The following is a 23392-nucleotide window of genomic DNA, read 5'->3' as shown; positions in this document are numbered from 1 at the left end:
CATTACACATAACGATGTCCCAGCGATCCCACCAATGATCCGACGTGGATGGGATCGCTGGGACATCGTTAGGCTGATCGCTGGTGAGCTGTCACATAGACAGCCCCTCCAGCGATCAGGACCAGCGAGCACTCTAATTGACTGCGGGGCCCTTAGAAACCCGATGTTTACCCTAGATACCAGCGTGCACTGCAGGCAGGGCGGGAGGTGGAGGCAGAGCGGCGCAGACAGACCAGCGTAGCTCTGCTATCTGCTACTCTGGTCTGACAGACTGGAGTAGCAGATAGCAGAGCTACTCCGGTCTGTGCGCCGCTCTGCCTCCACCTCCCGCCCTGCCTGCAGTGCACGCTGGTATCTAGGGTAAACATCGGGTTTCTAAGGGCCCCGCGTCCCTTAGAAACCCGGTGTTTACGTTGGTAACCAGCGTGCAGCGTCGCTCATCGCTGGCTCCCGCTGCCACACGCAGCGATGCGTTCTGGCCAGCGGGAGACCAGCAATGAAAAAACGGGCCAGGACGATCCAGCACAATCAGCGATACCCCGCGGGGGGGCCGATCGCTGCTGGATGTCACACACAGCGATCTCGCTGGAGAGATCGCTGATGTGTCACAAAATCAGCGATCTCGCCAGGGACATTGCTGTGTGTAACGGGCCCTTAAAGCCCCTCATACACATTAGACAAATGTCGGCTGAAACTGCCAATAAGGACGGGTTTGGCCGACTGACTAATATGTGTGGGGGGCCTGGATACCCAATTTCAGATTGCTGACCTTTTTTACCTCTCTGAGATACTCTCTCATAGAGATCAATGGAACACTCAGCCAAACAAACACACCTGTGCATGGGAGACACAGTCAAGATGACTGCCAGCAAAACAATCGGCCAAAGCGTCATTCTGCTGACAGACATCACATGTGTATGGCCGGCTAGAGCTCAGTTCCCAGTGTGGCCCTAAAATATGGCTACATTAACTTTAATTGAATAAGGCCTACGCAACGCAGTAATTTATGAAATACATTGGATTAAAACTTTCCACAATCAAAATATTAAACACGAACAAAAAGACAAAAAATTTCCATCAATTATTACAACATATTAAAATCTCAAAAGATAACCTATCAAAAATAAAGCAATCATCCAATATAATACATCATATAATACAACACAATATATTTTACACATCTACATCTTTTAATTTCATAATTTAGGCAAGTATCACAAGTTACAAACCCAATGCAAGAAAATGACTGCTAAAAGCAGATTGACTGTTAATGACTGTGTGGTAAGGTGCCCTTTAGCTGCATAACCACATGATGATTAACAATGAAATTGTTTTTAGCTTATATCTATGTCAACATAGTTTTGTCCACATCGCAGACACATCTTCGATGTGGAACATTCGCAATGTGTGAAGGCAGCTGTAGGACGCACAAATACTTAGTCAGTTTTCTACTTAGAGACACCATTGCATCTGAGCACATAGGTGACAACTCAACAGACAACAGGACTATGGTGATGAAGGAAAACATATCTTTATGTCCCAATCAGACCCAATGTGTAAAGACAACAGTAGGCTACCTTCTCACAGAGAACCAGGAATGAGCCTGAGGGTCATGCCTCTCTTATCTTCCACTATGAAAGGTGGCCCATAGCCCTTTCTTTTCTGATGGAACCAGAATAATGAAAGATGTCATTCTTAGTATTAATCTAAAGAACTTTCTTTTCTTTGTAAATTCCTAACAGTGAGATTCAGTGGACTTTCTGAAGCCTGGGCCACTAATGTATGTTTCACCAAATCAAGATGTAATATTTGTGTTAAAAACACTGACCACAGAGTCCCATTATAGAGGATAACATATCTCCTTGATGGAGAGATCTATGACCTCTTGGAGACCTTGTGTTTGACACATTTAAAGAGATATCTACTGTTGGACTTACAAGGACCTTTCATAGACCAAGATTAGTCCTTCATCAGTTTGATCCTTAACACTTTCTTACAGACCGGTGTTCTTGATGCTACCTAAAAAGTGAATCTACTACTCAAGAAGGACTTGGTCCCTTATAATGTGCTAAGGTATTTCATCCTATCCATGGTATCCTATAAGGATCCAATGAGAAGGTGTTCACATTGAATGAACAGTGTACCTGAGGTATATGATACTTCAGATACATGCAGCCCTATATACAGTATACGACTACTATCTTATTGCAATTTTGAACTATATACACAATTGTGTAACAATTAGAAAGTCATTATCAAATACCAAAAATACTGTAGTCTTTGAAAGTGACCCAGTGGAGGTTACAGAGCAGCCATTTTGTTCTTGAAGTTGCAGGCAAACTTATTTCAACATTAGTGTCATCGATGTCAGTCTATCAGTCTTTGTCATCATGGTTGATGGAGGTGTGAGGTTCTCACTATTATCCGCCAGTGGTCATGTTATTCGTAGTAGCAGCTAAGGTAGTAATATTATCGGAATGTATGTTAACCCAGTCAGGGAATGTGCCTAGCTCGAATAAACTAGAGGCCCAAGTGTTCATGGCTAAACTAAGAAGCAGGACGCCCATCAGGTTCATCAATAGTCCAGTTCTAGCCTATAAAAAATATTAAAAAAATTAAAATAATAACAGTGGCACAACCTTAACAGTTATTTCATTAAGTTTAATTTGATCATGTAATAGACACATTTAAGTTAACTACATCTGCATGTACTTACCATGTCTTTTACCAACAAATGTCCCGTGGAAAATGCTATAGAGTTTGGCGGTGTAGACACAGGGAGCATGAATGCATATGAACAGCCGACAGTACCAGGAATCATTAGGTACAAAGGATTTACCTTCAAACGTAGGGCCTGAAAAAGAAAAGAAATACTGAATTCAAGATTCTGTGTATACGGTATCTTTTTGGTAAGGAGGACCTATTTGATCGGTAGGTAGGTCGGCTTGATGAATGGGCAGATTCCTTTGTTGGGTGGGTACATTTCTTTAAAGAGTAAGAGAAAATCTTTGATTTGTGAGTGGATATCTTTGAAAGATGGTAGAGTTGAACAAAAAGATTTGCTCATTCAGTCCTGTCTTCCATGGCAGCAGGGTAATGGCAGTCATCAATGCATCCATGGGCTGACATCTGGAGTGCCTTTTGCATTTACTAGACCCCGTGATGTCACATGAGGCCTAGTCAGTAGTCCTCACTGATGTCAGGTCTTGATGTCATGTGAGACATAGTGAAGGGGGACAGGACTGGTGAAAAGACCAAGGTAGCACTTATCTTTTTTATCAACTCTAGTGGGAGGACTTTATTTATAGGTGGGTTGACTTTTATGGGTGAGTAAAGGGCATGTCACACTTAGAGATATCGCTAGCAATATCGCTATAACTAGTGACGTTATAGCGATATTGCTAGCGATATCGCTGTGTCTGATACTTACCTACGACCGGCTCCCCCGCTGGTTATCGCTGATCGCGCGAGAACGTTCAGGACTGTTTCTCGTCGTCAGCTTCCTGTGGCGCTTCCTGCTGTGAAGACGAGCGACGCGTGGAGCCGGGCGGGAGGACGCAGGATCGCCTGGTGTGACAGGTAAGTAGCGACCCCCGTCCCCAGCGATGTCGCTAGTGAGATCTGCCTGTGTGGCAGCTCACTAGCGACTACTTAGCGATGTACCAGCGATCCTGACCGCGTCATATCGCTGGTCGGGATCGCTGGTACATCGCTAAGTGTGACAGTACCTTAAATCTATTTGTTAGGAAGGAAGATCCATTTCTTGCTTTGATGGGTGGATCTCTTTCATGGATGGAACAATGGATTACTTTCATAAGTGGGTGTTTCCCCTTTTTATAGGTGGGTAGGATAATCTCTGTGGTAGGTTAGCTGATTTTTTTACGAGTGGGTAAAACACTTCTGTAGTTCAAAACACATTAAGGATTTCCATGCAATGTAGATAAAATCTCAACAACCTCTCATGACAAACCTTCATCAATTCGGTTATATGTGGTCTAGGAAACAATGGCCCTATACCATGCCTCCCACCAGCCACTGTTCAGAATTCACCGACTCACCAGCTCAGACAGGACAGGGAGGAAAACAATGATGGTGGCTGTGTTGCTGGCAAATTCTGTGAATGAGGCAATCAGTATGGTAATGAGAAGGACAGCCAGTGCTGGTGGAAGGCCTTCAAGGGGCTGCAAGCGACTTCCAATCCATGTGGATAAACCAGATGTCTATAAGAGAGTGGCAAAACCCAACATGTATCTTACTACTGGTATAAGACGTATCATAGGAAAAACAAATAGACAAAAAGTTACACAGGCAAAAGAAGGTGAATGTGGATACACCCGATGTCTAAAAGATGGGTGGTAACACCCAACATGCACATTACTACTGGTATAAGACGTATCATAAGACAACCAAATAGATAAATGATCATATGAGTGAAAGAGGGTAAATGTTTTATGTGGTTGGACATATCACCGCTCACCTCACATCCCTTTGCCATGGCAAATCCACCTCCCAGCAGTAAGATGATATTCCAAGGTACAGTCTCCTGAGCTTTTTTCCATGACAGCAAGGGCTTATATTCTGTATTGGGGGCTATGGAGAGTAATATTCCATTTATCAATGATTATTTCATAGGATAACACTTTTCCTAATGGACATTACTATGAATATTATTCCTGCATTTTGGCATTACCGTGTGCATTATTCTTCTACGGTAATTGCTTTTCGTTGATTACTACTCTACAGTGACATTATCATATGTATTATACCCACACGCTACCTTTGTAGTGTGACAATACTGTTTGCAATACACCTGTATGATAACATCATCATGTGTTTTTTCCTGTGCAGTCTATGATATATTTTTTTCTGGATTACTTATCTGCTATACAATTATGTGCTGTGGTATTTTAGGCAACTGTTTAATTCCCCACTTTGATTTTGTAGATTATCCCTATATTGTCACATCATTGTGAGCATTGTTTTTGTACTGTCACGTCGCTCTCTTCACTCTACTGAAACTGCCCTCATTAAAGTCTCTAATGATGTTTTAACAGCTAAATCTAATGGTCACTCCTCCATGCTAATTCTCTTGGATCTCTGCAGCATTTGACACTGTGGACCATCAGCTCCTCCTCACTATGCTCCGTTCCATTGGCCTCAAGGACAGCGTTCTCTCCTGGTTCTCCTCCTATCTCTCTGACCGCTCCTCTACTGTATCTTTTGCTGGCTCCTCCTCCTCTCATCTTCCACTTACTGTCGGGGTTCCTCACGGATCAGTTCTAGGTCCCGTCCTCTTCTCTTTGTATACTGCCTCTATTGGTCAAGCAATCAGTAGACTTGGGTACCAGTACCATCTCTGTGCTGATGACACCCAATTATACACTTCTCCTGATACCACGCCTGCCTTTTTGGAAAACACCAGTGATTGTCTTACCACTGTCTCTAACATCATGTCCTCCCTCTATCTGAAACTGAACCTGTCAAAAACTGAACTCCTCGTGTTTCCTCCCTCTACTAACCTACCTATGCTCGACATTGCCATTTTCGTGATTCCGAGCTTTCATTCACCCCCCACATCCAATCACTGGCTCGCTCTTGTTATCGGCACCTCAAAATCATTTCTAGAATTCGACCCTTTCTTACTTTTGACTCTGCAAAAACTCTTACTGTTTCTCTTATTCATTCTCGTCTGGACTATTGTAACTCTCTACTAATTGGTCTCCCTCTTTCCAAAATCTCCCCTCTCCAATCCATCCTCAGTGTTGCAGCTAGGATCATATTCCTCACCAATGATTATACCGATGCCTCTACCTTGTGCCAATCCTTACACTGGTTACCCATCCACTTCAGAATTCAGTATAAACTTATTACCCTCACCCACAAAGTAATCCATGGCTCAGCACCACCCTACATCTCCTCCCTCGTCTCAGCCTACCCGTGCCCTCTGTTCTGTTAATGACCTGAGGTTAACATCCTCAATAATCAGAACCTCCCACTCCCATCTCCAAGACTTTTCACGTGCTGCGCCAATTCTTTGGAATACACTACCCAGGTTCATACGATTAATCCCCAATCCCCACACAGTTTTAAGCGTGCACTGAAAATGCATTTGTTCAGACTGGCCTATCGCCTCAAAGCATTAACCTTAATATCCCTGTGTGGCTCATTCAAAAATTTTTACCATAACCAGGTTCCTCGCAGCATGTTCTCACATGCTTTATGCATTTAATAGCCATCTGCGTCTATACTGTCACATCATCGTGAGCATTATTTTCATACTGTGACAACACTCTGTGCCGTCTTCTTGTGTTACATCATTGTGTGGCATAGTCATTGTGATGTGACATTACTGTTTGCATTATCCTTGTCCTTGTATAAATCCCTTTACTATGATTTAGTAGATTATCCCTATATTATCACATCATTGTCAGTATTTTTTCTGTGCTGTGACATCAGTCTGTGCTTTCTTCTTGTGCTATGACATCACTGTTTGGCATATTCCTTGTGCTGTGATTGTGTGCATTATTCTTGTCCGGTGACATGACTGTATAAATCCCTTTACTATGATTTAGTAGATTATCCCCTTATTCTCACATCATTGTCAGTATTTTTATGTGCTGTGACATCAGTATATGCTTTCTTCTTGTGCTATGACATCACTGTGTGGTATATTCTTTGTGCTGTAATTGTGTGCAATATCCTCGTACTGTGACATTCCTGTATCATCCCTTTATGACATCACTGTATCATCTCTTTACTATCACTCAATATTTTAGTAGATTATGACCATACTGTCACATTATGAGCATTTTTTCAGTGATGTGATATCACTCTGTGCCTTCTTCTTGTGCTGTAATAATAAAGTAACTTGGCACTCAACTGAATGATCCTTTTCAAGACAAGGTTTTTATTTGGCAGTCACAGTAAGCCGTTTCGGCCTACAATTGGCCTTCGTCAGTCTGCCGACTGCTGTATATAATGACGTGTCCGGGCTAGCAGCGGATACTGCGTCCAGGTCTACATGCCCAGGCACTACACCTGCATGCGTCATATGTAACCTGACCCTTCAATACAAGCCTAGTAAAACGCCAACAGTGCTGCATGAAACCGGCTCTTCCAATACAAGCCTGATAAAGCAACAACAGGCATTAACCTGTACTAACCAGGCATATATTCCTACAGGCACAGAGCCTCAGAGATTCAATCTTCATGACCAATATTAATTTCTCCTCGATTTACCAGAGCACAATACGCCTCATAGACGGTGGGTTATTGCAGTAGCTTCCAAACCACTGCCTCATAATAGGAACTTACACAGTCTTTCATTCAACTCTCATTATATACAGCAGTCGGCAGACTGACGAAGGCCAATTGTAGGCCGAAACGTCTTACTGTGACTGCCAAATAAAAACCTTGTCTTGAAAAGGATCATTCAGTTGAGTGCCAAGTTACTTTATTATTCACTTTGGTCTGGGTAACCTACTTGTGCACCCTGTAGTAGTGCCACGCTATACTTTACACGATTTTCTTCTTGTGCTGTGACATCACTGTGTGCCATATTTTCATGCTGTGACATCAATGCATACATTATCCTTATACTTTGACATCACAGTTTCATTATTCATGAGAGATATTTTGCGCAGATTATAATATCACTGTTTCTTTTCAATCATTGAGTAGATTATTCATATATTGTGACGTGATTAAGTGCGTGATCTTTGGACTGAGTTTATGTTGTGCAATATCCTATTACTGTGACATCGCTATGATTTCATTTTATTAGTTACTTTACTATGCCAATACTGCGTACAGTATATTATCTAAATCCTGTAAAAACTACTATGTGCATATCTCTTAGATTGTGACATCACTGTGTGCATTATCCCTTTGGCACAGACTGGAGACTGACTTCTGTAGGTGATCATGGTGGAGTGACATCCCAGGTTTAGCTATGAAAGTCATTGTTATAAGTTACCGTTGACAGCCAAAACCAATTCTGACCAAACTACAAAACTGATGTCAAGGTTCAGTTACATTTTATGTGATTATGGTATAGCTTAAAGGGAACCTGTCCCCCCCCCCCAGGGCGTTTTTAAGTAAAAAAGCCACCTTCAGCAGCACAAAGGCTGCACTCTGAATGTGGCCCTTCTGTTTCTTATCCTCAGGAACGCGAAAATATTAACTTTTACGAATAGGTTCCCATACCTGTAATATGTCCCATAGGTATGGTGTGTCCCCCTGTAGCAGCCGCCTCCCCGCCGTCAATCATGCCCGCCCTGTGCCGCCTCCTCCTGCCTTGCTGTTGCCGTTACATGGCACAGCGCAGGTGACCGCCAGCAACAGTTCTCAGGCATGCGCAGTGTTCGCTGCCCGAGAACTGACATCTGGCTATAGTGCCTGCGTTTTTCGCAAGCGCCAGATCCCGCCCCGCAGTGTATTATGATTTATTCACACTGTGGGGCTGGAAATCTGGAGCCTGCAAAACGCGCTGGCGCGATAGCCTGATGTCAGTTCCTGGGCAGCGCGCACTGCGCATGCCCGAAAACAGTTACCGGCGGGCGCCTGCGCTGTGCCATGTAACCGCGACAGCAAGGCAGGAGGAGGCGGCGCAGGGCGGGCATGATTGACGGCGGGGAGGCGGCTGCCAAAGGGGGACGCACCATATCTATGGGATGTATTACAGCCAGGTATGGGGACCTATTTATAAAAGTTAATATTTCGACGTTCCTGAGGATAAGAAACAGAAGAGCCACCTTCACAGAGTGCAGCCTTAGTGCTGCTGAAGGTGGCTCTTTTACTTAAAAACGCCATGGGGGCGGTGACAGGTTCTCTTTAAGAAAATAAAAATCCTTTACCTTTAAGATCGAACCACCATGATAATGAAGGTTTTTCAGACGGGAAGAAAAATAAAATGATGGAGATAGTAATTCCAGTGACCGCATCGGAGGTGAACCTGCCAGTCAGAATTCATTAAATTAGAGCATTACTTAGATTTAAGCAAAGCAGATTAACATTTTTAACACCCTTAGTCACCTGCTGTGGTTGGCCTGCTGAATGCAATTTATAACCAAGTGCTAATGACCCCCTCATCAGGCTCATGGGCACTCATGGGCATGTAACTCATCACCAGCATGAGGTCATGTAATGTAAAGTTAGAAAATACTGTCAGGAGAGAATAGAAACATTACATTGAATGTATGCTACATACAGTATGGGGCTACTTTATTGGAGCTGTACAGTAATAGAAGCCATGACCTTCATGGGACACTCAGGGCTGACGTTACGGGCAGGCAGACCAGGCAGCTGCCTAGGGCCCCTGCTCTTCCAGGGGCCCCCAGCCAGAGATGGGGCTCATGAGTTAGCGACGCCCCCCTCCTTTCCCCCCCGCATCGCGCATTCAACTTATCAGCATCATAGATGCCAATACAGTTGAAAGTATTGATGGATGAGAGAGTGTTAGATGACGCTTCCTCTCCCATCACTCCCCCTCTGCCTCTGACTCAGCAGCGTGTGCCAGCAGTGGACCTGATAAGACGTTCTGCAGAAGCCAGAGGAGAGGGGGAATGGGCAGGACAGGTAATGGTACCATTACACTTAAAGATGCACCAGCGATCCCGACAACGATACAACCTTGTCAGGATCACTGGTGCATCGCTACATGATCGCTGGTGAGCTGCCAAACAGGCAGCTTCACCAGCAATCAGCACCAGCGAGGACGCTGGTATCTGTTGTGAGTTCATTTTCCCCTTCGTCACTGAGGTCTGGTGAACTCCCTATTCTGGTAAAGGAAGGTAATGAGCCTGATTATCAGGCACCTGAGCCTAATGAGGATGACTGGCTGAGTGGAGTCACGGACTGGATATAAGGCTGCCGACGCCCTTCTGCCCTGCGGGTGATTTCTCTGTGGACTTCTAGGACACCAGTCTGATTCCTGCTCCTCTAAAGCTAAGTTTTCTGCTTTGCCTGTTAGCATTTGTGTTTTGTTTTTGTTTTCCTTGCTTTTCTAGATTCTGCCATTCCCTGCTGGGGTGAGCTGAATCTCCTTTTGCCTGTTGCTCTGTCTTCAGAATATTCCTGAGTACTGACATAGCTTTTTTGAAGCCTAGCGTCTTCAGGGCCTTTTTCACTGTCAGTCTGTTGGCTCTTATTTTCATAGGGTTTTTCACGGATTGCAAACAGCAGCCTTCCTGTCCTTTCCTATCTAGTTAGCTTGGGCCCCGTCTTTGCTCAGTCTATCTTTCTGTCTGTGTTAGTGTTTTCATCTTGCTTCACCGTCATTATATGTTGGGGGCTGCCTATTGCTTTGGGGTCTGCTCTGGGGCAGTTTAGATTTCCCCTTTCTTTCTTTAGGCCTATTTAATTCTCCGGCTGTGTTCGAGGGGTCTAGGGCATCGTAGGAACCCCCCCACGGCTACTGCTAGTTGTTTTGATAGGTTCAGGGGTCTGCAATCCGATAGCTGCCAACTTCTCTGGTTTTCTGGACTTAGCTAGCATTTCTGTTTTTGCCTCCTACGGTGACTCATTCATAACAGAATCACCCGCCATACCGCAGATCCTAGGGTACTCAATAGCAGGAAAGAATTGTGTTAAAAAAAAAAGGTGTGTGTATATTCTTTCCTCTATATCTCTGAGGCCGTAGGGGGAATTTTTTTTTTTTTCTCTCAATGGAGATAAAGCAATTGTTTGATCGTGTGGAGCAGCTCGTGCAGAAGAGCGGGGAATTTCCGCCTACCTTGCTCGTTCGCATGCTGTTGAACCAAAGATCCCTGATGTATTTTTTGGGGATCGATCTAAATTTTTGAGTTTCAAAAGTAATTGTAAATTATTTTTTGCCTTGAAGCCTAACTCGTCAGGGAGCTCTGCGCAGCAGGTTAAAATTGTCATCTCTTTGCTGCATGGCGATCCCCAGGATTGGGCGTTTTCTTTGAAACCAGATGATCCTATTCTGACTAATGTGAACGCATTCTTTCAAGCTTTGGGGTTGTTGTATGACGAACCTAATGCTATTGATCAGGCTGAAAAGACCCTGTTGGCATTGAACCAGGGTCGAGATTCTGCAGAGTTGTACTGTCAAAAGTTCCAAAAGTGGGCGGTCCTTACTACCTGGAATAATAATGCCTTGGCTGCTCTCTTTCGGAAGGGTTTGTCAGAAGCTGTAAAAGATACTATGGTGGGATTTCCTGTTCCCTCTGGTCTGGACGATTCTATGTCATTAGCCGTTCAGGTTGATCGGCGTTTACGTGAACGCAGGATTGCACGAGAGGTGTTGCCACCGGTGAACAGACGTCTGAACCTATGCAATGTGATAGAGTTTTGTCTAAGGCGCAACGTCAGGAGTTCAGAAGGCGTAATAAGCTGTGTTTTTTCTGTGGAGATGCCTCGCATATTATTTCTGTTTGTCCTAAACGAGAGAAACGCTTTGCACACACGTTTTCTGTTGGTGGTGTTCAACCTAAGTTTCTTCTGGCAATTACTCTGATCTGCTCCCTGTCCACATTTTCCGCCAAGGCTTTTGTGGATTCGGGAGCAGCGCTAAACCTAATGGATTTGGATTTTGCTAAACGTTGTGGATTTCCGATGACACCTCTGCAGACGCCTATCCCTTTGAGAGGGATTGATGCTACTCCTTTGGCTAAAAATAAACCTCAGTTTTGGACCCAGGTGGTCATGCGGGACGCCCCAGACCATCAAGAAAATTGCAGATTTTTGGTGTTGCATGGTCTGCATGATGCCGTTGTTCTGGGGTTTCCCTGGTTGCAAATTCATAATCCAGTTTTGGATTGGAAATCTGTGTCTGTGGTGAGTTGGGGTTGTCGGTGTGCCTTTAGTGAGGCTCCGGTTTTTTCCACCTCTCCTCAGTCGCATGATGTTCCTGACTATTTGGCGGACTTTTATGATGTATTTAGTGAGAATGAGTCTGCGTCCTTGCCTCCTCATAGGAGTTATGACTGTGCAATCGAACTAAGCCCGGGGTGTACATTTCCCAAGGGTCGGCTCTTCAATTTATCTGTACCCGAGCACGAGGCTATGCGGTCCTATATTAAGGAGGCATTGGAGAAGGGTCATATTAGACCATCCTCTTCACCCTTAGGTGCCGTTTTTTTTTTTTGTGGCCAAAAAGGATGGTTCTTTAAGGCCTTGTATTGATTATCGTGCCCTCAATAAAATTACTATTAAATATCAGTATCCGTTACCCCTGATTTCGGATCTATTCTCTAGAGTTAGAGGTGCTTGCTGGTTTACCAAGCTTGACCTCAGGGGGGCGTATAATTTTATCCGCATTAAGCAGGGGGATGAATGGAAGACGGCGTTTAATACTCCGGAGGGACATTTTGAGTACCTGGTGATGGCTTTTGGGCTCACTAATGCCCCTTCTGTCTTCCAGTGCTTCATGAACGATATTTTCCGAGACTTTGTCGATAAATTTTTGATTATCTATCTGGATGATATTTTGATCTTCTCCAAGGATTGGGATTCTCATGTGGAACATATTCGGACTGTGTTCCGGATCTTGAGGGAGAATTCCCTGTATGTCAAAGGATCGAAATGCCTTTTTGGAGTACAGAGGATTTCATTTTTGGGATTTATTTTGTCTCCGTCAACTATTGAAATGGACCCGGCCAAGGTACAGGCCATTTATGATTGGGTTCAGCCCACTTCTTTGAAGGCCCTCCAGAAGTTTTTGGGTTTTGCTAATTTTTATCGGAAATTTATAGCAAAATTTTCTAGTATTGCCAAGCTATTGACTGATCTGACTAAGAAGGGTGCTGATGTGTTGAATTGGTCTCCGGAGGCTGTTGCTTCCTTTCAGGAGCTGAAGCGAAGATTTACTTCGGTTTTGTGGCAACCTGATGTCTCACTCCCGTTCCAGGTAGAGGTGGATGCTTCTGAGATTGGTGCAGGAGCTGTTTTGTCCCAAAAGGATCCTGTAACATCTAAAATGAATCCCTGTCCTTTTTTTTCCCTAAAGTTCTCTCCATCTGAACGTAACTATGATGTGGGGAATCAGGAACTGTTGGCCATGAAATGGGCATTTGAGGAGTGGAGACATTGGTTGGAGGGAGCTAAACATCAAGTTGTGGTCCTCACTGACCACAAGAATTTGATTTACCTAGAGTCGGCTAAACGCTTGAACCCTAGACAGGCTAGGTGGGCCTTGTTTTTTACACGTTTTGATTTTGTGGTCTCTTTTCTTCCTGGAACTAAGAATGTCAAGGCAGACGCCCTCTCTAGGAGTTTCTTTGCTGATTCTCCTGTGGTGACCAAGCCTGCTACCATCTTAGGCGAAGGGGTAGTTCTTTCTGCCATCTCGCCCGATTTGAGACTTGCTCTGCAAGAGTTCCAGGAGGACAAACCTGAGCGTTGTCCCAGTGGAAAGTTGCATGTTCCTGACCAGTGGAAGAAGAGAGTGATATCTGAAGTTCATTGCTCTGCATTGGCTGGTCATCCAGGTATTTTTGGTACTAGAGATCTGGTGAGTCGCTCTTTTTGGTGGCCCACCTTGTCTCATGATGTCAGGAATTTTGTGCAGTCCTGTGGGACTTGCTCCCGGTCTAAATCTTGTTCTCGCTCTAGTGGGTTGTTGATGCCTTTGCCGGTCCCCAGGAGGCCATGGACCCATATTTCAATGGATTTCATATCTGATATGCCGGTCTCTCAAAGAATGACTGTTATTTGGGTGATTTGTGATAGGTTCTCTAAGATGGTTCATCTTGTACCACTCCCTAAGTTGCCATCTTCCTCTGAGTTGGTGCCCCTGTTTTTGCAACAGGTGGTTTGCTTACACGGGATTCCTGAGAACATTGTATCTGACAGAGGAGTTCAGTTTGTGTCTAGATTTTGGAGGACTTTCTGTTCCAAGCTGGGAATTCAGTTGTCCTTCTCCTCTGCTTTTCACCCTCAGACCAATGGGCAGACAGAGAGAACAAACCAGACCTTGGAGTCGTATTTGAGATGTTTTATTTCCGCTGATCAGGATGATTGGGTTTCATTTTTGCCCTTGGCCGAATTTGCTTTAAATAATAGAGCTAGTTCTGCCACTTTGATGTCACCTTTTTTTTGTAACTTTGGGTTTCATCCTCGATTTTCTTCAGGGCAGGTGGAGCCTTCTGCCTGCCCAGGTGTTGACACTGTGGTGGAGAGAATGCACCAGATCTGGGACCAAGTGGTGGATAAGTTATCTCTCTCCCAGGAAAAGGCCCAGCGGTTTTCCAATCGACATAGGACCATTGGTCCCCAGTTTAAGATTGGTGATATGGTGTGGCTATCATCAAAAAATATTGCTATGAAGGTGGCTTCTCCTAAGTTTAAGCCTAGATTTATTGGACCTTACAAGATTTTGGAGATTATTAATCCGGTCTCTTTTCGTTTGGCTCTTCCTGTCACATTTAAAATCCATAATGTGTTCCATAAGTCCTTGTTGAAGAGGTTTGTTGAACCAGTTGTTCCGGGGGTGGCACCTCCAGACCCTGTATTGGTTGAAGGTAACATGGAATATGAGGTAGAGAAAATACTGGATTCCCATTTGGCTAGACGGAGACTCCAGTATTTGGTTAAGTGGAAGGGTTATGGTCAGGAGGATAATTCCTGGGTCTCTGCCTCTGATATTCATGCCAAAAGATTGGTGCATGCCTTTCATCGGGCTCACCCTGATCGCCCTGGTGGCGTGGTTGAGGGTTTGGTGACCCCTCCTCAAGGGGGAGGTACTGTTGTGAATTCATTTTCCCCTTCGTCACTGAGGTCTGGTGAACTCCCTATTCTGGTAAAGAAAGGTAATGAGCCTGATTATCAGGCACCTGAGCCTAATGAGGATGACTGGCTGAGTGGAGTCACAGACTGGATATAAGGCTGCCGACGCCCTTCTGCCCTGCGGGTGATTTCTCTGTGGACTTCTAGGACACCAGTCTGATTCCTGCTCCTCTAAAGCTAAGTTTTCTGCTTTGCCTGTTAGCATTTGTTTTTTTTTTTTGTTTTCCTTGCTTTTCTGGATTCTGCCATTCCCTGCTGGGGTGAGCTGAATCTCCTTTTGCCTGTTGCTCTGTCTTCAGAATATTCCTGAGTACTGACATAGCAATTTTGAAGCCTAGCGTCTTCAGGGCCTTTTTCACTGTCAGTCTGTTGGCTCTTATTTTCATAGGGTTTTTCACGGATTGCAGACAGCAGCCTTCCTGTCCTTTCCTATCTAGTTAGCTTGGGCCCCATCTTTGCTCAGTCTATCTTTCTGTCTGTGTTAGTGTTTTCATCTTGCTTCACCGTCATTATATGTTGGGGGCTACCTATTGCTTTGGGGTCTGCTCTGGGGCAGTTTAGATTTCCCCTTTCTTTCTTTAGGCCTATTTAATTCTCCGGCTGTGATCGAGGGGTCTAGGGCATCGTAGGAACCCCCCACGGCTACTGCTAGTTGTGTTGATAGGTTCAGGGGTCTGCAATCCAATAGCTGCCAACTTCTCTGGTTTTCTGGACTCAGCTAGCATTTCTGTTTTTGCCTCCTACGGTGACTCAATCATAACAGGTATCTATGGTAAATATCGGGTTACTAAACGGCGCGCGTCACTTAGTTACCCGATGTGTACCTTAGAAACCTGTGTGCTCGCGCTGGGAGTTTCGCTGATTGTTGGCTCCCGCTGCCACACACAATGATGCGCGCTGGCCAGCGGGAAAGCAGAGATCAAAAAATGGCCCAGGACGATAGTGCACGATCAGCGATACCCGTCACACACAGCAATCTCGCTGGCGAGATCGCTGTGGCGTCACAAAATGGCGTCGCTGTGTGTGACGGGGCCTTAAGTATTGTGTGTGTGTTTATGTGCATTATGGTGTGTGTGGTGGGGGCTGCACAAAACTGTTTGGGGGGACTGCACTATACTGTGTTTGGGGGCTGCAATATACTGTGTGGGTAGGGGGGCTGCATTTTACTGTGTGGGGGCTGCACTATACTGTGCGTGTGTGTGAGGGGCTGCATTATACTGTGTATGTGGTGAGCTGCATTATATTGTGTGTGAGGAGCTGCACTATACTGTGTGGGAGGACTGCATTATACTGTGTGTGTGTGTGGGGGGCTGCATTATATTTTGTGTGGGGGATGGCATTATACTGTGTGTGGTGGGACCGCCCTATACTGTGTATGTGGTGGGCTGCATTATATTGTGTGGGGGGCTGCACTATACTGTGTGTGTGGGCTGCATTATACTGTGGGGGGCTGCATTATACTGTGAGTGGGGGGCTGCATTATACTGTGTGTATGTGTGGGCTGCATTATACTGTGTATGTGGGGTGCTGCACTATACTGTGTGTGGGAGGGGACTGCACTATACTGTGTGTGGGGGCTGCATTATACTGTGTGTGGGGGGGGCTGCATTATACTGTGTGTGGGGGGCTGCATTATACTGTGTGTGGGGGCTGCACTATACTGTGTGTGCGGGGACTTCACTATACTGTGTGTGTGGGCTACATTATACTGTGTGTGTGGGGGCTGCATTATACTGTGTGTGGGGGGCTGCATTATACTGTGTGTGTGGGGGGGCTGCATTATACTGTGTGTGGGGGGCTGCATTATACTGTGTGTGGGGGGCTGCACTATACTGTGTGTGCGGGGACTTCACTATACTGTGTGTGTGGGCTACATTATACTGTGTGTGTGGGGGCTGCATTATACTGTGTGTGGGGGGCTGCATTATACTGTGTGTGGGGGGCTGTATTATACTATGTGTGGGGGGCTGCATTATTCTGTGTGTATGTGTGGGCTGCATTATACTGTGTATGTGGGGTGATGCACTATACTGTGTGCGGGAGGAGACTGCACTATACTGTGTGTGGGGGCTGCATTATACTGTGTGTGGGTGGACTGCACTATACTGTGCATGTGGGGGGCTGCACTATACTGTGTGTGGAGGGCTGCACTATACTGTGTGGGGGCTGCACTACACTGTGTGTGGGGGGACTGCAATATACTGTGTGTGGGGGACTGCACTACACTGTGTGTGGGGGCTACATTATACTATGTGTGGGGGCCCGCACTATACTGTGTATGTGAGGGGCTGCATTATACTGTGTGTGGGGGACTGCACTATACTGTGTATGTGGGGGCTGCTTTATACTGTGTGTGGTGGCTGCACTATTCTGTGTGTGCGGGGACTGCTCTATACTGTGTGCGTGGGCTACATTATACTGTGTGTGGGGGCTACATTATACTGTGTGTGGGAGGCTGCATTATACTGTGTGTGGGGGGCTGCATTATACTGTATGTGTGTGTGAGGGACTGCACTATAATATGTGTGTATGTGTGTGTGTTTGTGGGGGGCTGAATTATACTGTGTGTGGGGTTGCATTATACTCTGAGGGCGCTGCATTATACTCTGAGGGGGCTGCATTATACTGTGTGTGTGGGGTTCTGCATTATACTTTGAGGGGACTGCATTATACTCTGAAGGGGTTGCAATATACTCTGAAGGGGCTGCATTATACTCTATCAAGAACCATGGTCAGTGCATTATACTATATGTACTATTTGGTGCCTGCATTTTACTGTATCAATAACTATCTATACCCATCATTCTTCCTCAGCTGGAGTAAAGAGGCTGGGAAATGTGTCAAACAACTTCAATATTGTCGATCGCTCGTTTTAGCGGCCTGAACTCAGCGCATGTAAATACAACAGAAATGTTTCTGTGTGATGGTGTAATATGTGAGCATTTGGGGGCCCACTTTAAACTTTTGCCCAGGGCCCCACTTTGTTTAAAACCGGCCCTGGGGATACTCCATGGAAAATTGATACTCTCCGGAATTTTTAGTACAATGCCTGAGGGATGGATCATGGCGCTAAGATTTTTTCTTTGGCGCCTTTCAAAGGACCTGTCACCTACAAAAATGCTATTTACCTGTAAATATAGTGGTAATCTGCAAGTAAATAGTGATTTAACCCCTTGATTCTGTAACCAGTTCTCATTTTTATGTTTACCTTTCTCCTTATCATAGCAATGTGAGGGATTGGTGAGTTTTTTGGCAAAACTAGTCATAGTTACATCTTTCAAATTACCGTGTTTTTAACTGAAAAATTGAAAAATAGTTTTAAGTGGGATGAAATTGTAAAAAAATAAAAAATGCAATTCCACTATTGTTTTCTGGGGTTCTTTTTTTTTTTTTTGCAGTATTCATTGCATAGAAAAAATGACCAGGAAACATGATTCTCCAGGTTAGAATGATTACCGTATGTAATAACTAGATGGAGGGCAGTAATGTCACGATGGGGGTAGGCTTTGCAGCATTGAGAATCTCTCCCCCCATGTGCTCGTGAACCTATACACTCTCTCTTTCCCCATGTGCTGACTTCTCCCTTTTGTAAGAAAAAAAAAAAATTGGGGGGTTGTATCGCCATTTTCCGATACCTGTAACATTTATATTTTTTAGTTAAAATAGTTTAAAAAAATCTAAATTGGAATCACTATTTTCAACATTTTTAAAACTTTTTGCTTTAAATGTTTTACCCTATTTTTAAGTCCTCTTGGGGGACTTGAATCTACAATCATCTTATCGCGTATACTAGACATACTATATTTTGCAATAAAAGTATAAATTGTGTCTCAAATCACGGTCTCCTATGAAGTTAAGGCTGTGGCTTAGCATCACAGAAGTACCAAAATGGCAGCAACCAGGGCCTTCAGGGGAGCATGGGCACTAGCAATCACTTCATTTAGATGACAGTGTCAGGCTAGTTTCACACTAGCGTTCTCGGGCGCAGTTCCTCCTCTGATCGCATGAGGCTGCATGCGATTAGCATATCCTATATTTAGCGTTGGATACGCTAATCGTGTGCTGACCGTGCGCTTGTCTGATTTTGCTGGCGCTGCACCCTTTTGGTGCTGCGTCCGGAGCACAAAAATGCAACACAGCGTGTTTTTGTGCGCTGGGCGCAGCGCCAGCAAAATCAGGCCAGCGCACGGTCAGCTCACGATCAGCGTATCCAACACTAAATATAGGATACGCTGATCGCATGCAGCCTCATGCGATCAGAGGGGGAACTGACCTGAGAGGGCGCGGCCAGGGGCGGGGCTTAGCGGCGGCCCTGCGCTGCGCCCAAGAATGCTAGTGTGAAACTAGCCTCAGAGATTGAGTAGTGATCGAAGGTCAGCTGAGCTCGCTGCTGTTAGTTGCAATAAGGGGTTAGCCATGTTTGGTGGTATTTGGCAGTATAGCTGGAAAAGCGGCTACAGGGAGAAAATTGAGTTATAATCTCTCTTTAGCTGTTCACTTTTAGCCATAGGGGTGATGCAGGTAGCGGTTACAGCCATCACTCACCACATAGTGTGAGCACTTTAATCACCTCCTCTGCACCTTGACGGGAAGCGAGCGACTGCAGGGAGAATATAACTCCATTCAACTCCTCCTTGCCATAGTTGTGCGGAAAGCAGAGAACCATGGAGGAACAGGGAAACATATGTCTCCCCATTCTGACAAGCAGTCGGGGTCCCATCTATGTGACCCAGGCCGATCTAAAATTATAACCTATCCAGTGTATGGTTGAAAGTTAAAAATTTTTGGACACTGAAATACCCCTTTAAGCTTTAACAATCAAATGTTTTCTCCCCTCAGACTTTACACTTACAATCTCTACAAAGACTTGAGATTTATCTTGCCTACCCATTCCTGTCTTACCCGGGTCTGAAGGCTGATGCCCATCCAGGAATAAACTTTGGGTCTCTTGTGAACAAGAGGATGGCAAAAAGGCAAAAGAAGACGAAGACTGCCTTCTCTGCAAAGCTGAAAAATAAAGAACCACATTAGTCATAAGGTTAAATATGAAGTATTTATGGAAAGTATCAATGGCATTACTCAGATTGGTTACTTTATAGGCTATGCATTGTTTTGGGGCAATTAGTAAACTATTTTTTTGGATACCCTATTTTACTATTATACGGGCATTACAGGTATTTTTTGGGCAATATGCATGAAAGTGGCATTATTTATGGAGACAATACTATAAATGGGCACTATGGCTCTCACTATTAATAGATGCTTTCATGACTGGCACTGTTACTAGGCATTACTATTACTAACACTATTAAATAGAAGCACATACAGTGGGGAAATAAGTATTTGATACACTGCCAATTTTGCAAGTTTTCCCACCTACAAAGAATGGAGAGGTCGTAGGTACACTTCAGCTGTGTGACACAGAATCTAAAAACAATCCAGAAAATCTCATTGTATGATTTTTATATAATTAATTTGCATTTTACTGCATGAAATAACTATTTTATACAATAGAAAACCAGAACTTAATATTTGGTACAGAAACCTTTGTTTGCAATTACAGAGGTCAGGGATTTCATGTAGTTCTTGACCAAGTTTGCACACTCTGCAGCAGAGATTTTGGCCCACTCCTCCATACAGATCTTCTCCAGAGCTTTCACATTTCAGGGCCGTTGATGGGCAACATTGAGTTTCAGCTCTCTCCAAAGATTTTCTACTGGGTTCAGGTCTGGAGATGATCATTGGCGAACTTCAAATGGGCCTGGATGTGTGCTGGCATGAGCAGGGGGACTTTACATGTCCTGCAGGATTTTAATCCATGACAGAGTAGTGTGTTACTAATGGTAGTTTTTGAGACTGTGGTCCCACTTTTCTTCAGGTCATTGACCAGGTCCTCCCGTGTAGTTCTGGGCTGATTCCTGACTCTTTTCAGTATCATCCTTACCCCATGAAGCGAGATCCTGCATGAAGACCCAGACCAAGAAAGATTGACAGTCATCTTGCGTTTCTTCCATTTTCTAATAATTGCACCTACAGTTGATGCCTTCTCACTAAGCTTCTCGCTTATTGTCCTATAGCCTATCCCAGCTTTGTGCATGTCCACAATTTTGTCCCTGGTATCCTTAGACACCTTTTTGGTCTTTGGCCTTGGCCATGGTGGAGAGGTTGGAGTGTGATTGAGTGTGTGGACAGGTATCTTTTATATATGTACAGAATTCAAATAAGTGCAAAGAATACAGGTAATGAGCGCAGAGTAGGAGGGCTTCTTAAAGAAAAACTATCCGGTCTGTGAGAGTCAGAACTCTTGTTGGTTGGTAGGTGATCAGATACTTATTTCATGCAATAATATGCAAATAAAATTATTTAAAAATCATACAATGTAATTTTCTGTTTTTATTTTTTAGATTTTCTCTCTCACAAGTTGAAGGATCTGTACTATAAAAATGACAGACCTCTCCATTCTGTGTAAGTGGGGAAAACTTGCATTATCTGCAGTGTATCAAACACTTATTTTCACCACTGTATGTTATATGGGTGGTGCTATGACATGGGGTTAGCACTATTGACTATTGTATAGCCATTGGTCATTGGACAGGTAAAATACATTCTTCATAGTAATGTTTTCTCTGGGTACACAGAGAAATTATTAATATAAAGTACAGTATATGTTTTACAGTGAGGGGAAGGACCACCAAGCTAAACTTTTTTTTCAGGTGAAAGAAAGCTGTATAATAACTGGGGCGCATTTTGGAACTTTTGCTTTTTTATACTCACATAATGGGTCCGAGTTTACGATAATCTTCCCTTACTACTTCCTTTGCTTTGGCTTCTGCATCTGACCTAACCTCCGACTTCTCCTTCTTTCTGCAGCTGATAGGTAAATGGAAAATGACATCATTTTTTTTTTTTGTTAAATTATTTAAAGGATGTGTTAACTGCAAAGATTTGCAGCATACCTTAAGCTGATAGCTCCATGTAAAATCGAGATCCATAACCAACTGAGAATAAGGAATAAAATCATCAGCGGGCAAGCAAAGACGAACCAGGAGCCAAAATTGATCACATCGCAAGCCGGGAAAAAACTGTAAAGAAGAAAATAAAGTTTAGGTTTTCCTAGTTAGTTTTAAAATTGCAAAGTTCTATTTTTATTTTAATAGAGACTGGGATGTGTAAAGAAAAAAAAACATTGAAAAAGATTATAAAAAAGAAAAAATTTCAAGAGAACCAGTCAGCACGATTTTGTAATGTAAAGTATATACATGGCTGTAATGGTGCAGTAATACTGATTACATTGATACCTTTGGGGAAGAAATCGGCTTTGTGGTTCTTCTTTATTCACCATTTGAAGTTTTCTGATAATTAGATTTGGGTGCACAGGGGCCGGACTGTGCGCTGGGTCTTCTCCTCCCTGTCTATGATTCCCAGGCCCATCCGCCTGCATCCAGTCTGTGACTCTCCGGCACCTGTGCCTGCCTGCTATCTGTAAAATCCCTGCCTCCTATCATTGAAATCTCAACAGGACCTGACATTCACAGACCAGAGGCAGGTGGAGGGGCCGCGGAATAACAGACAGGAGGCTGGCGGAGACACAGGGAGGAGAAAACCCAGTGTACAGTCTGGCCTCTGTACCCCAAAATCACATTAGCAGAAAATGTCAAATTGTGAATAAAGCAGAACCACAAAGTGGATTTCTTCAACAAAGGTATCTATGTAATTTGTATTACACCACTATTACAGCCATGTCTTTGCTTTAAATCACAAAATCATGCTGTCACGTTCTCTTTAACACCAAAACCTAATTTTAACAATAAGCCATATTCCGATGATCGCTTCCCTTTAAGAATTATTGCATATACAACACCTTCTCAGTTGTCCAAGAAGAATGAGGTTTGGTGCCGTCCCAGTGAGGGTGGCGGTTCCTCCAATACTGGCTGAGTATGGGATAGAGATAAGAAACGCCTTCCAGATCCTGGTTTGATATTCACGCTCTTTCTCCATGTCCGCATGATTCTCAGTGGGTATGTCCACCTTATCTTGGGCTTCTTTGCTTTAGAAATGATGACATATAGATTTTATTAGTCAAGTTCACAAAACTTTGTGGTAGGAGGACAGAAGTATACAAACGCAACAAGAAATATGGAGGCTGCATGAATCTTACCAATAGTTTACCATCTATCTCAGTATGCTGATTATATGGGTACAAAAATGGCATTAGTCATTGGCTTGGCTGACAAACAACTGGCAAGTGGATAAATGAGTGATGAAAAAGCTCTATAGCCTCTATAAAAAAAAGGATAGGCATAAGATCTATATCTAGAGTCTATAGAACTGTCCCTGCTGCATTTACTCTCAGAACCACCAACATGATAAGAAAAATACACATCACTAGTTTCTACTTTTAGAGGGAATGTCTCATCGAAGAATAATATATTGTTTAAATTAGTTTTTTAGGCAAAATTTATTTTTCCAGAAAAATATAATAGTTTTTAATTTTCCATCTTACATTTTAACACTGGTCACTAAACCACATACTAGACTTACTACACTCCCTGTTCTGTACAGAAAACTTTTCAGCAGTCTCTTAGCAACTGATAATACAGGATCCACCATTCCCAATAAGTGATGGTCACAGCTCACCTACTCC

The 23392-nt window shown here is 44.0% G+C and overlaps 1 protein-coding gene across 1 annotated transcript in view; it reads right to left on the bottom strand.

Moving 5' to 3' along the window:
- Positions 1 to 388: 388 nt before the first annotated feature.
- The window catches only part of SLC13A3 (solute carrier family 13 member 3), a 44687-nt gene continuing 21683 nt past the window's right edge, over positions 389 to 23392 (bottom strand). The window contains exons 5-13 of the mRNA XM_073582412.1: positions 22610 to 22795; positions 21705 to 21830; positions 21523 to 21618; positions 19651 to 19755; positions 8856 to 8953; positions 4478 to 4590; positions 4059 to 4220; positions 2717 to 2854; positions 389 to 2594 (exon numbers count right to left, since the gene is read on the bottom strand). Of these exons, the coding sequence (XP_073438513.1) occupies positions 2421 to 2594; positions 2717 to 2854; positions 4059 to 4220; positions 4478 to 4590; positions 8856 to 8953; positions 19651 to 19755; positions 21523 to 21618; positions 21705 to 21830; positions 22610 to 22795 (1198 nt within the window). The 3' untranslated portion in view covers positions 389 to 2420. The remainder of the gene's footprint in view (positions 2595 to 2716; positions 2855 to 4058; positions 4221 to 4477; positions 4591 to 8855; positions 8954 to 19650; positions 19756 to 21522; positions 21619 to 21704; positions 21831 to 22609; positions 22796 to 23392) is intronic.

This window comes from Dendrobates tinctorius, unplaced genomic scaffold (genome assembly GCF_039654945.1).
Source record: "Dendrobates tinctorius isolate UK_male_01 unplaced genomic scaffold, ASM3965494v1 ptg000071l, whole genome shotgun sequence".
In the NCBI taxonomy this organism is placed as follows: Eukaryota; Metazoa; Chordata; class Amphibia; order Anura; family Dendrobatidae; genus Dendrobates; species Dendrobates tinctorius.
Note: the sequence above shows the minus strand (reverse complement) of the source record. Positions and strands in the feature narration are given on the sequence as shown.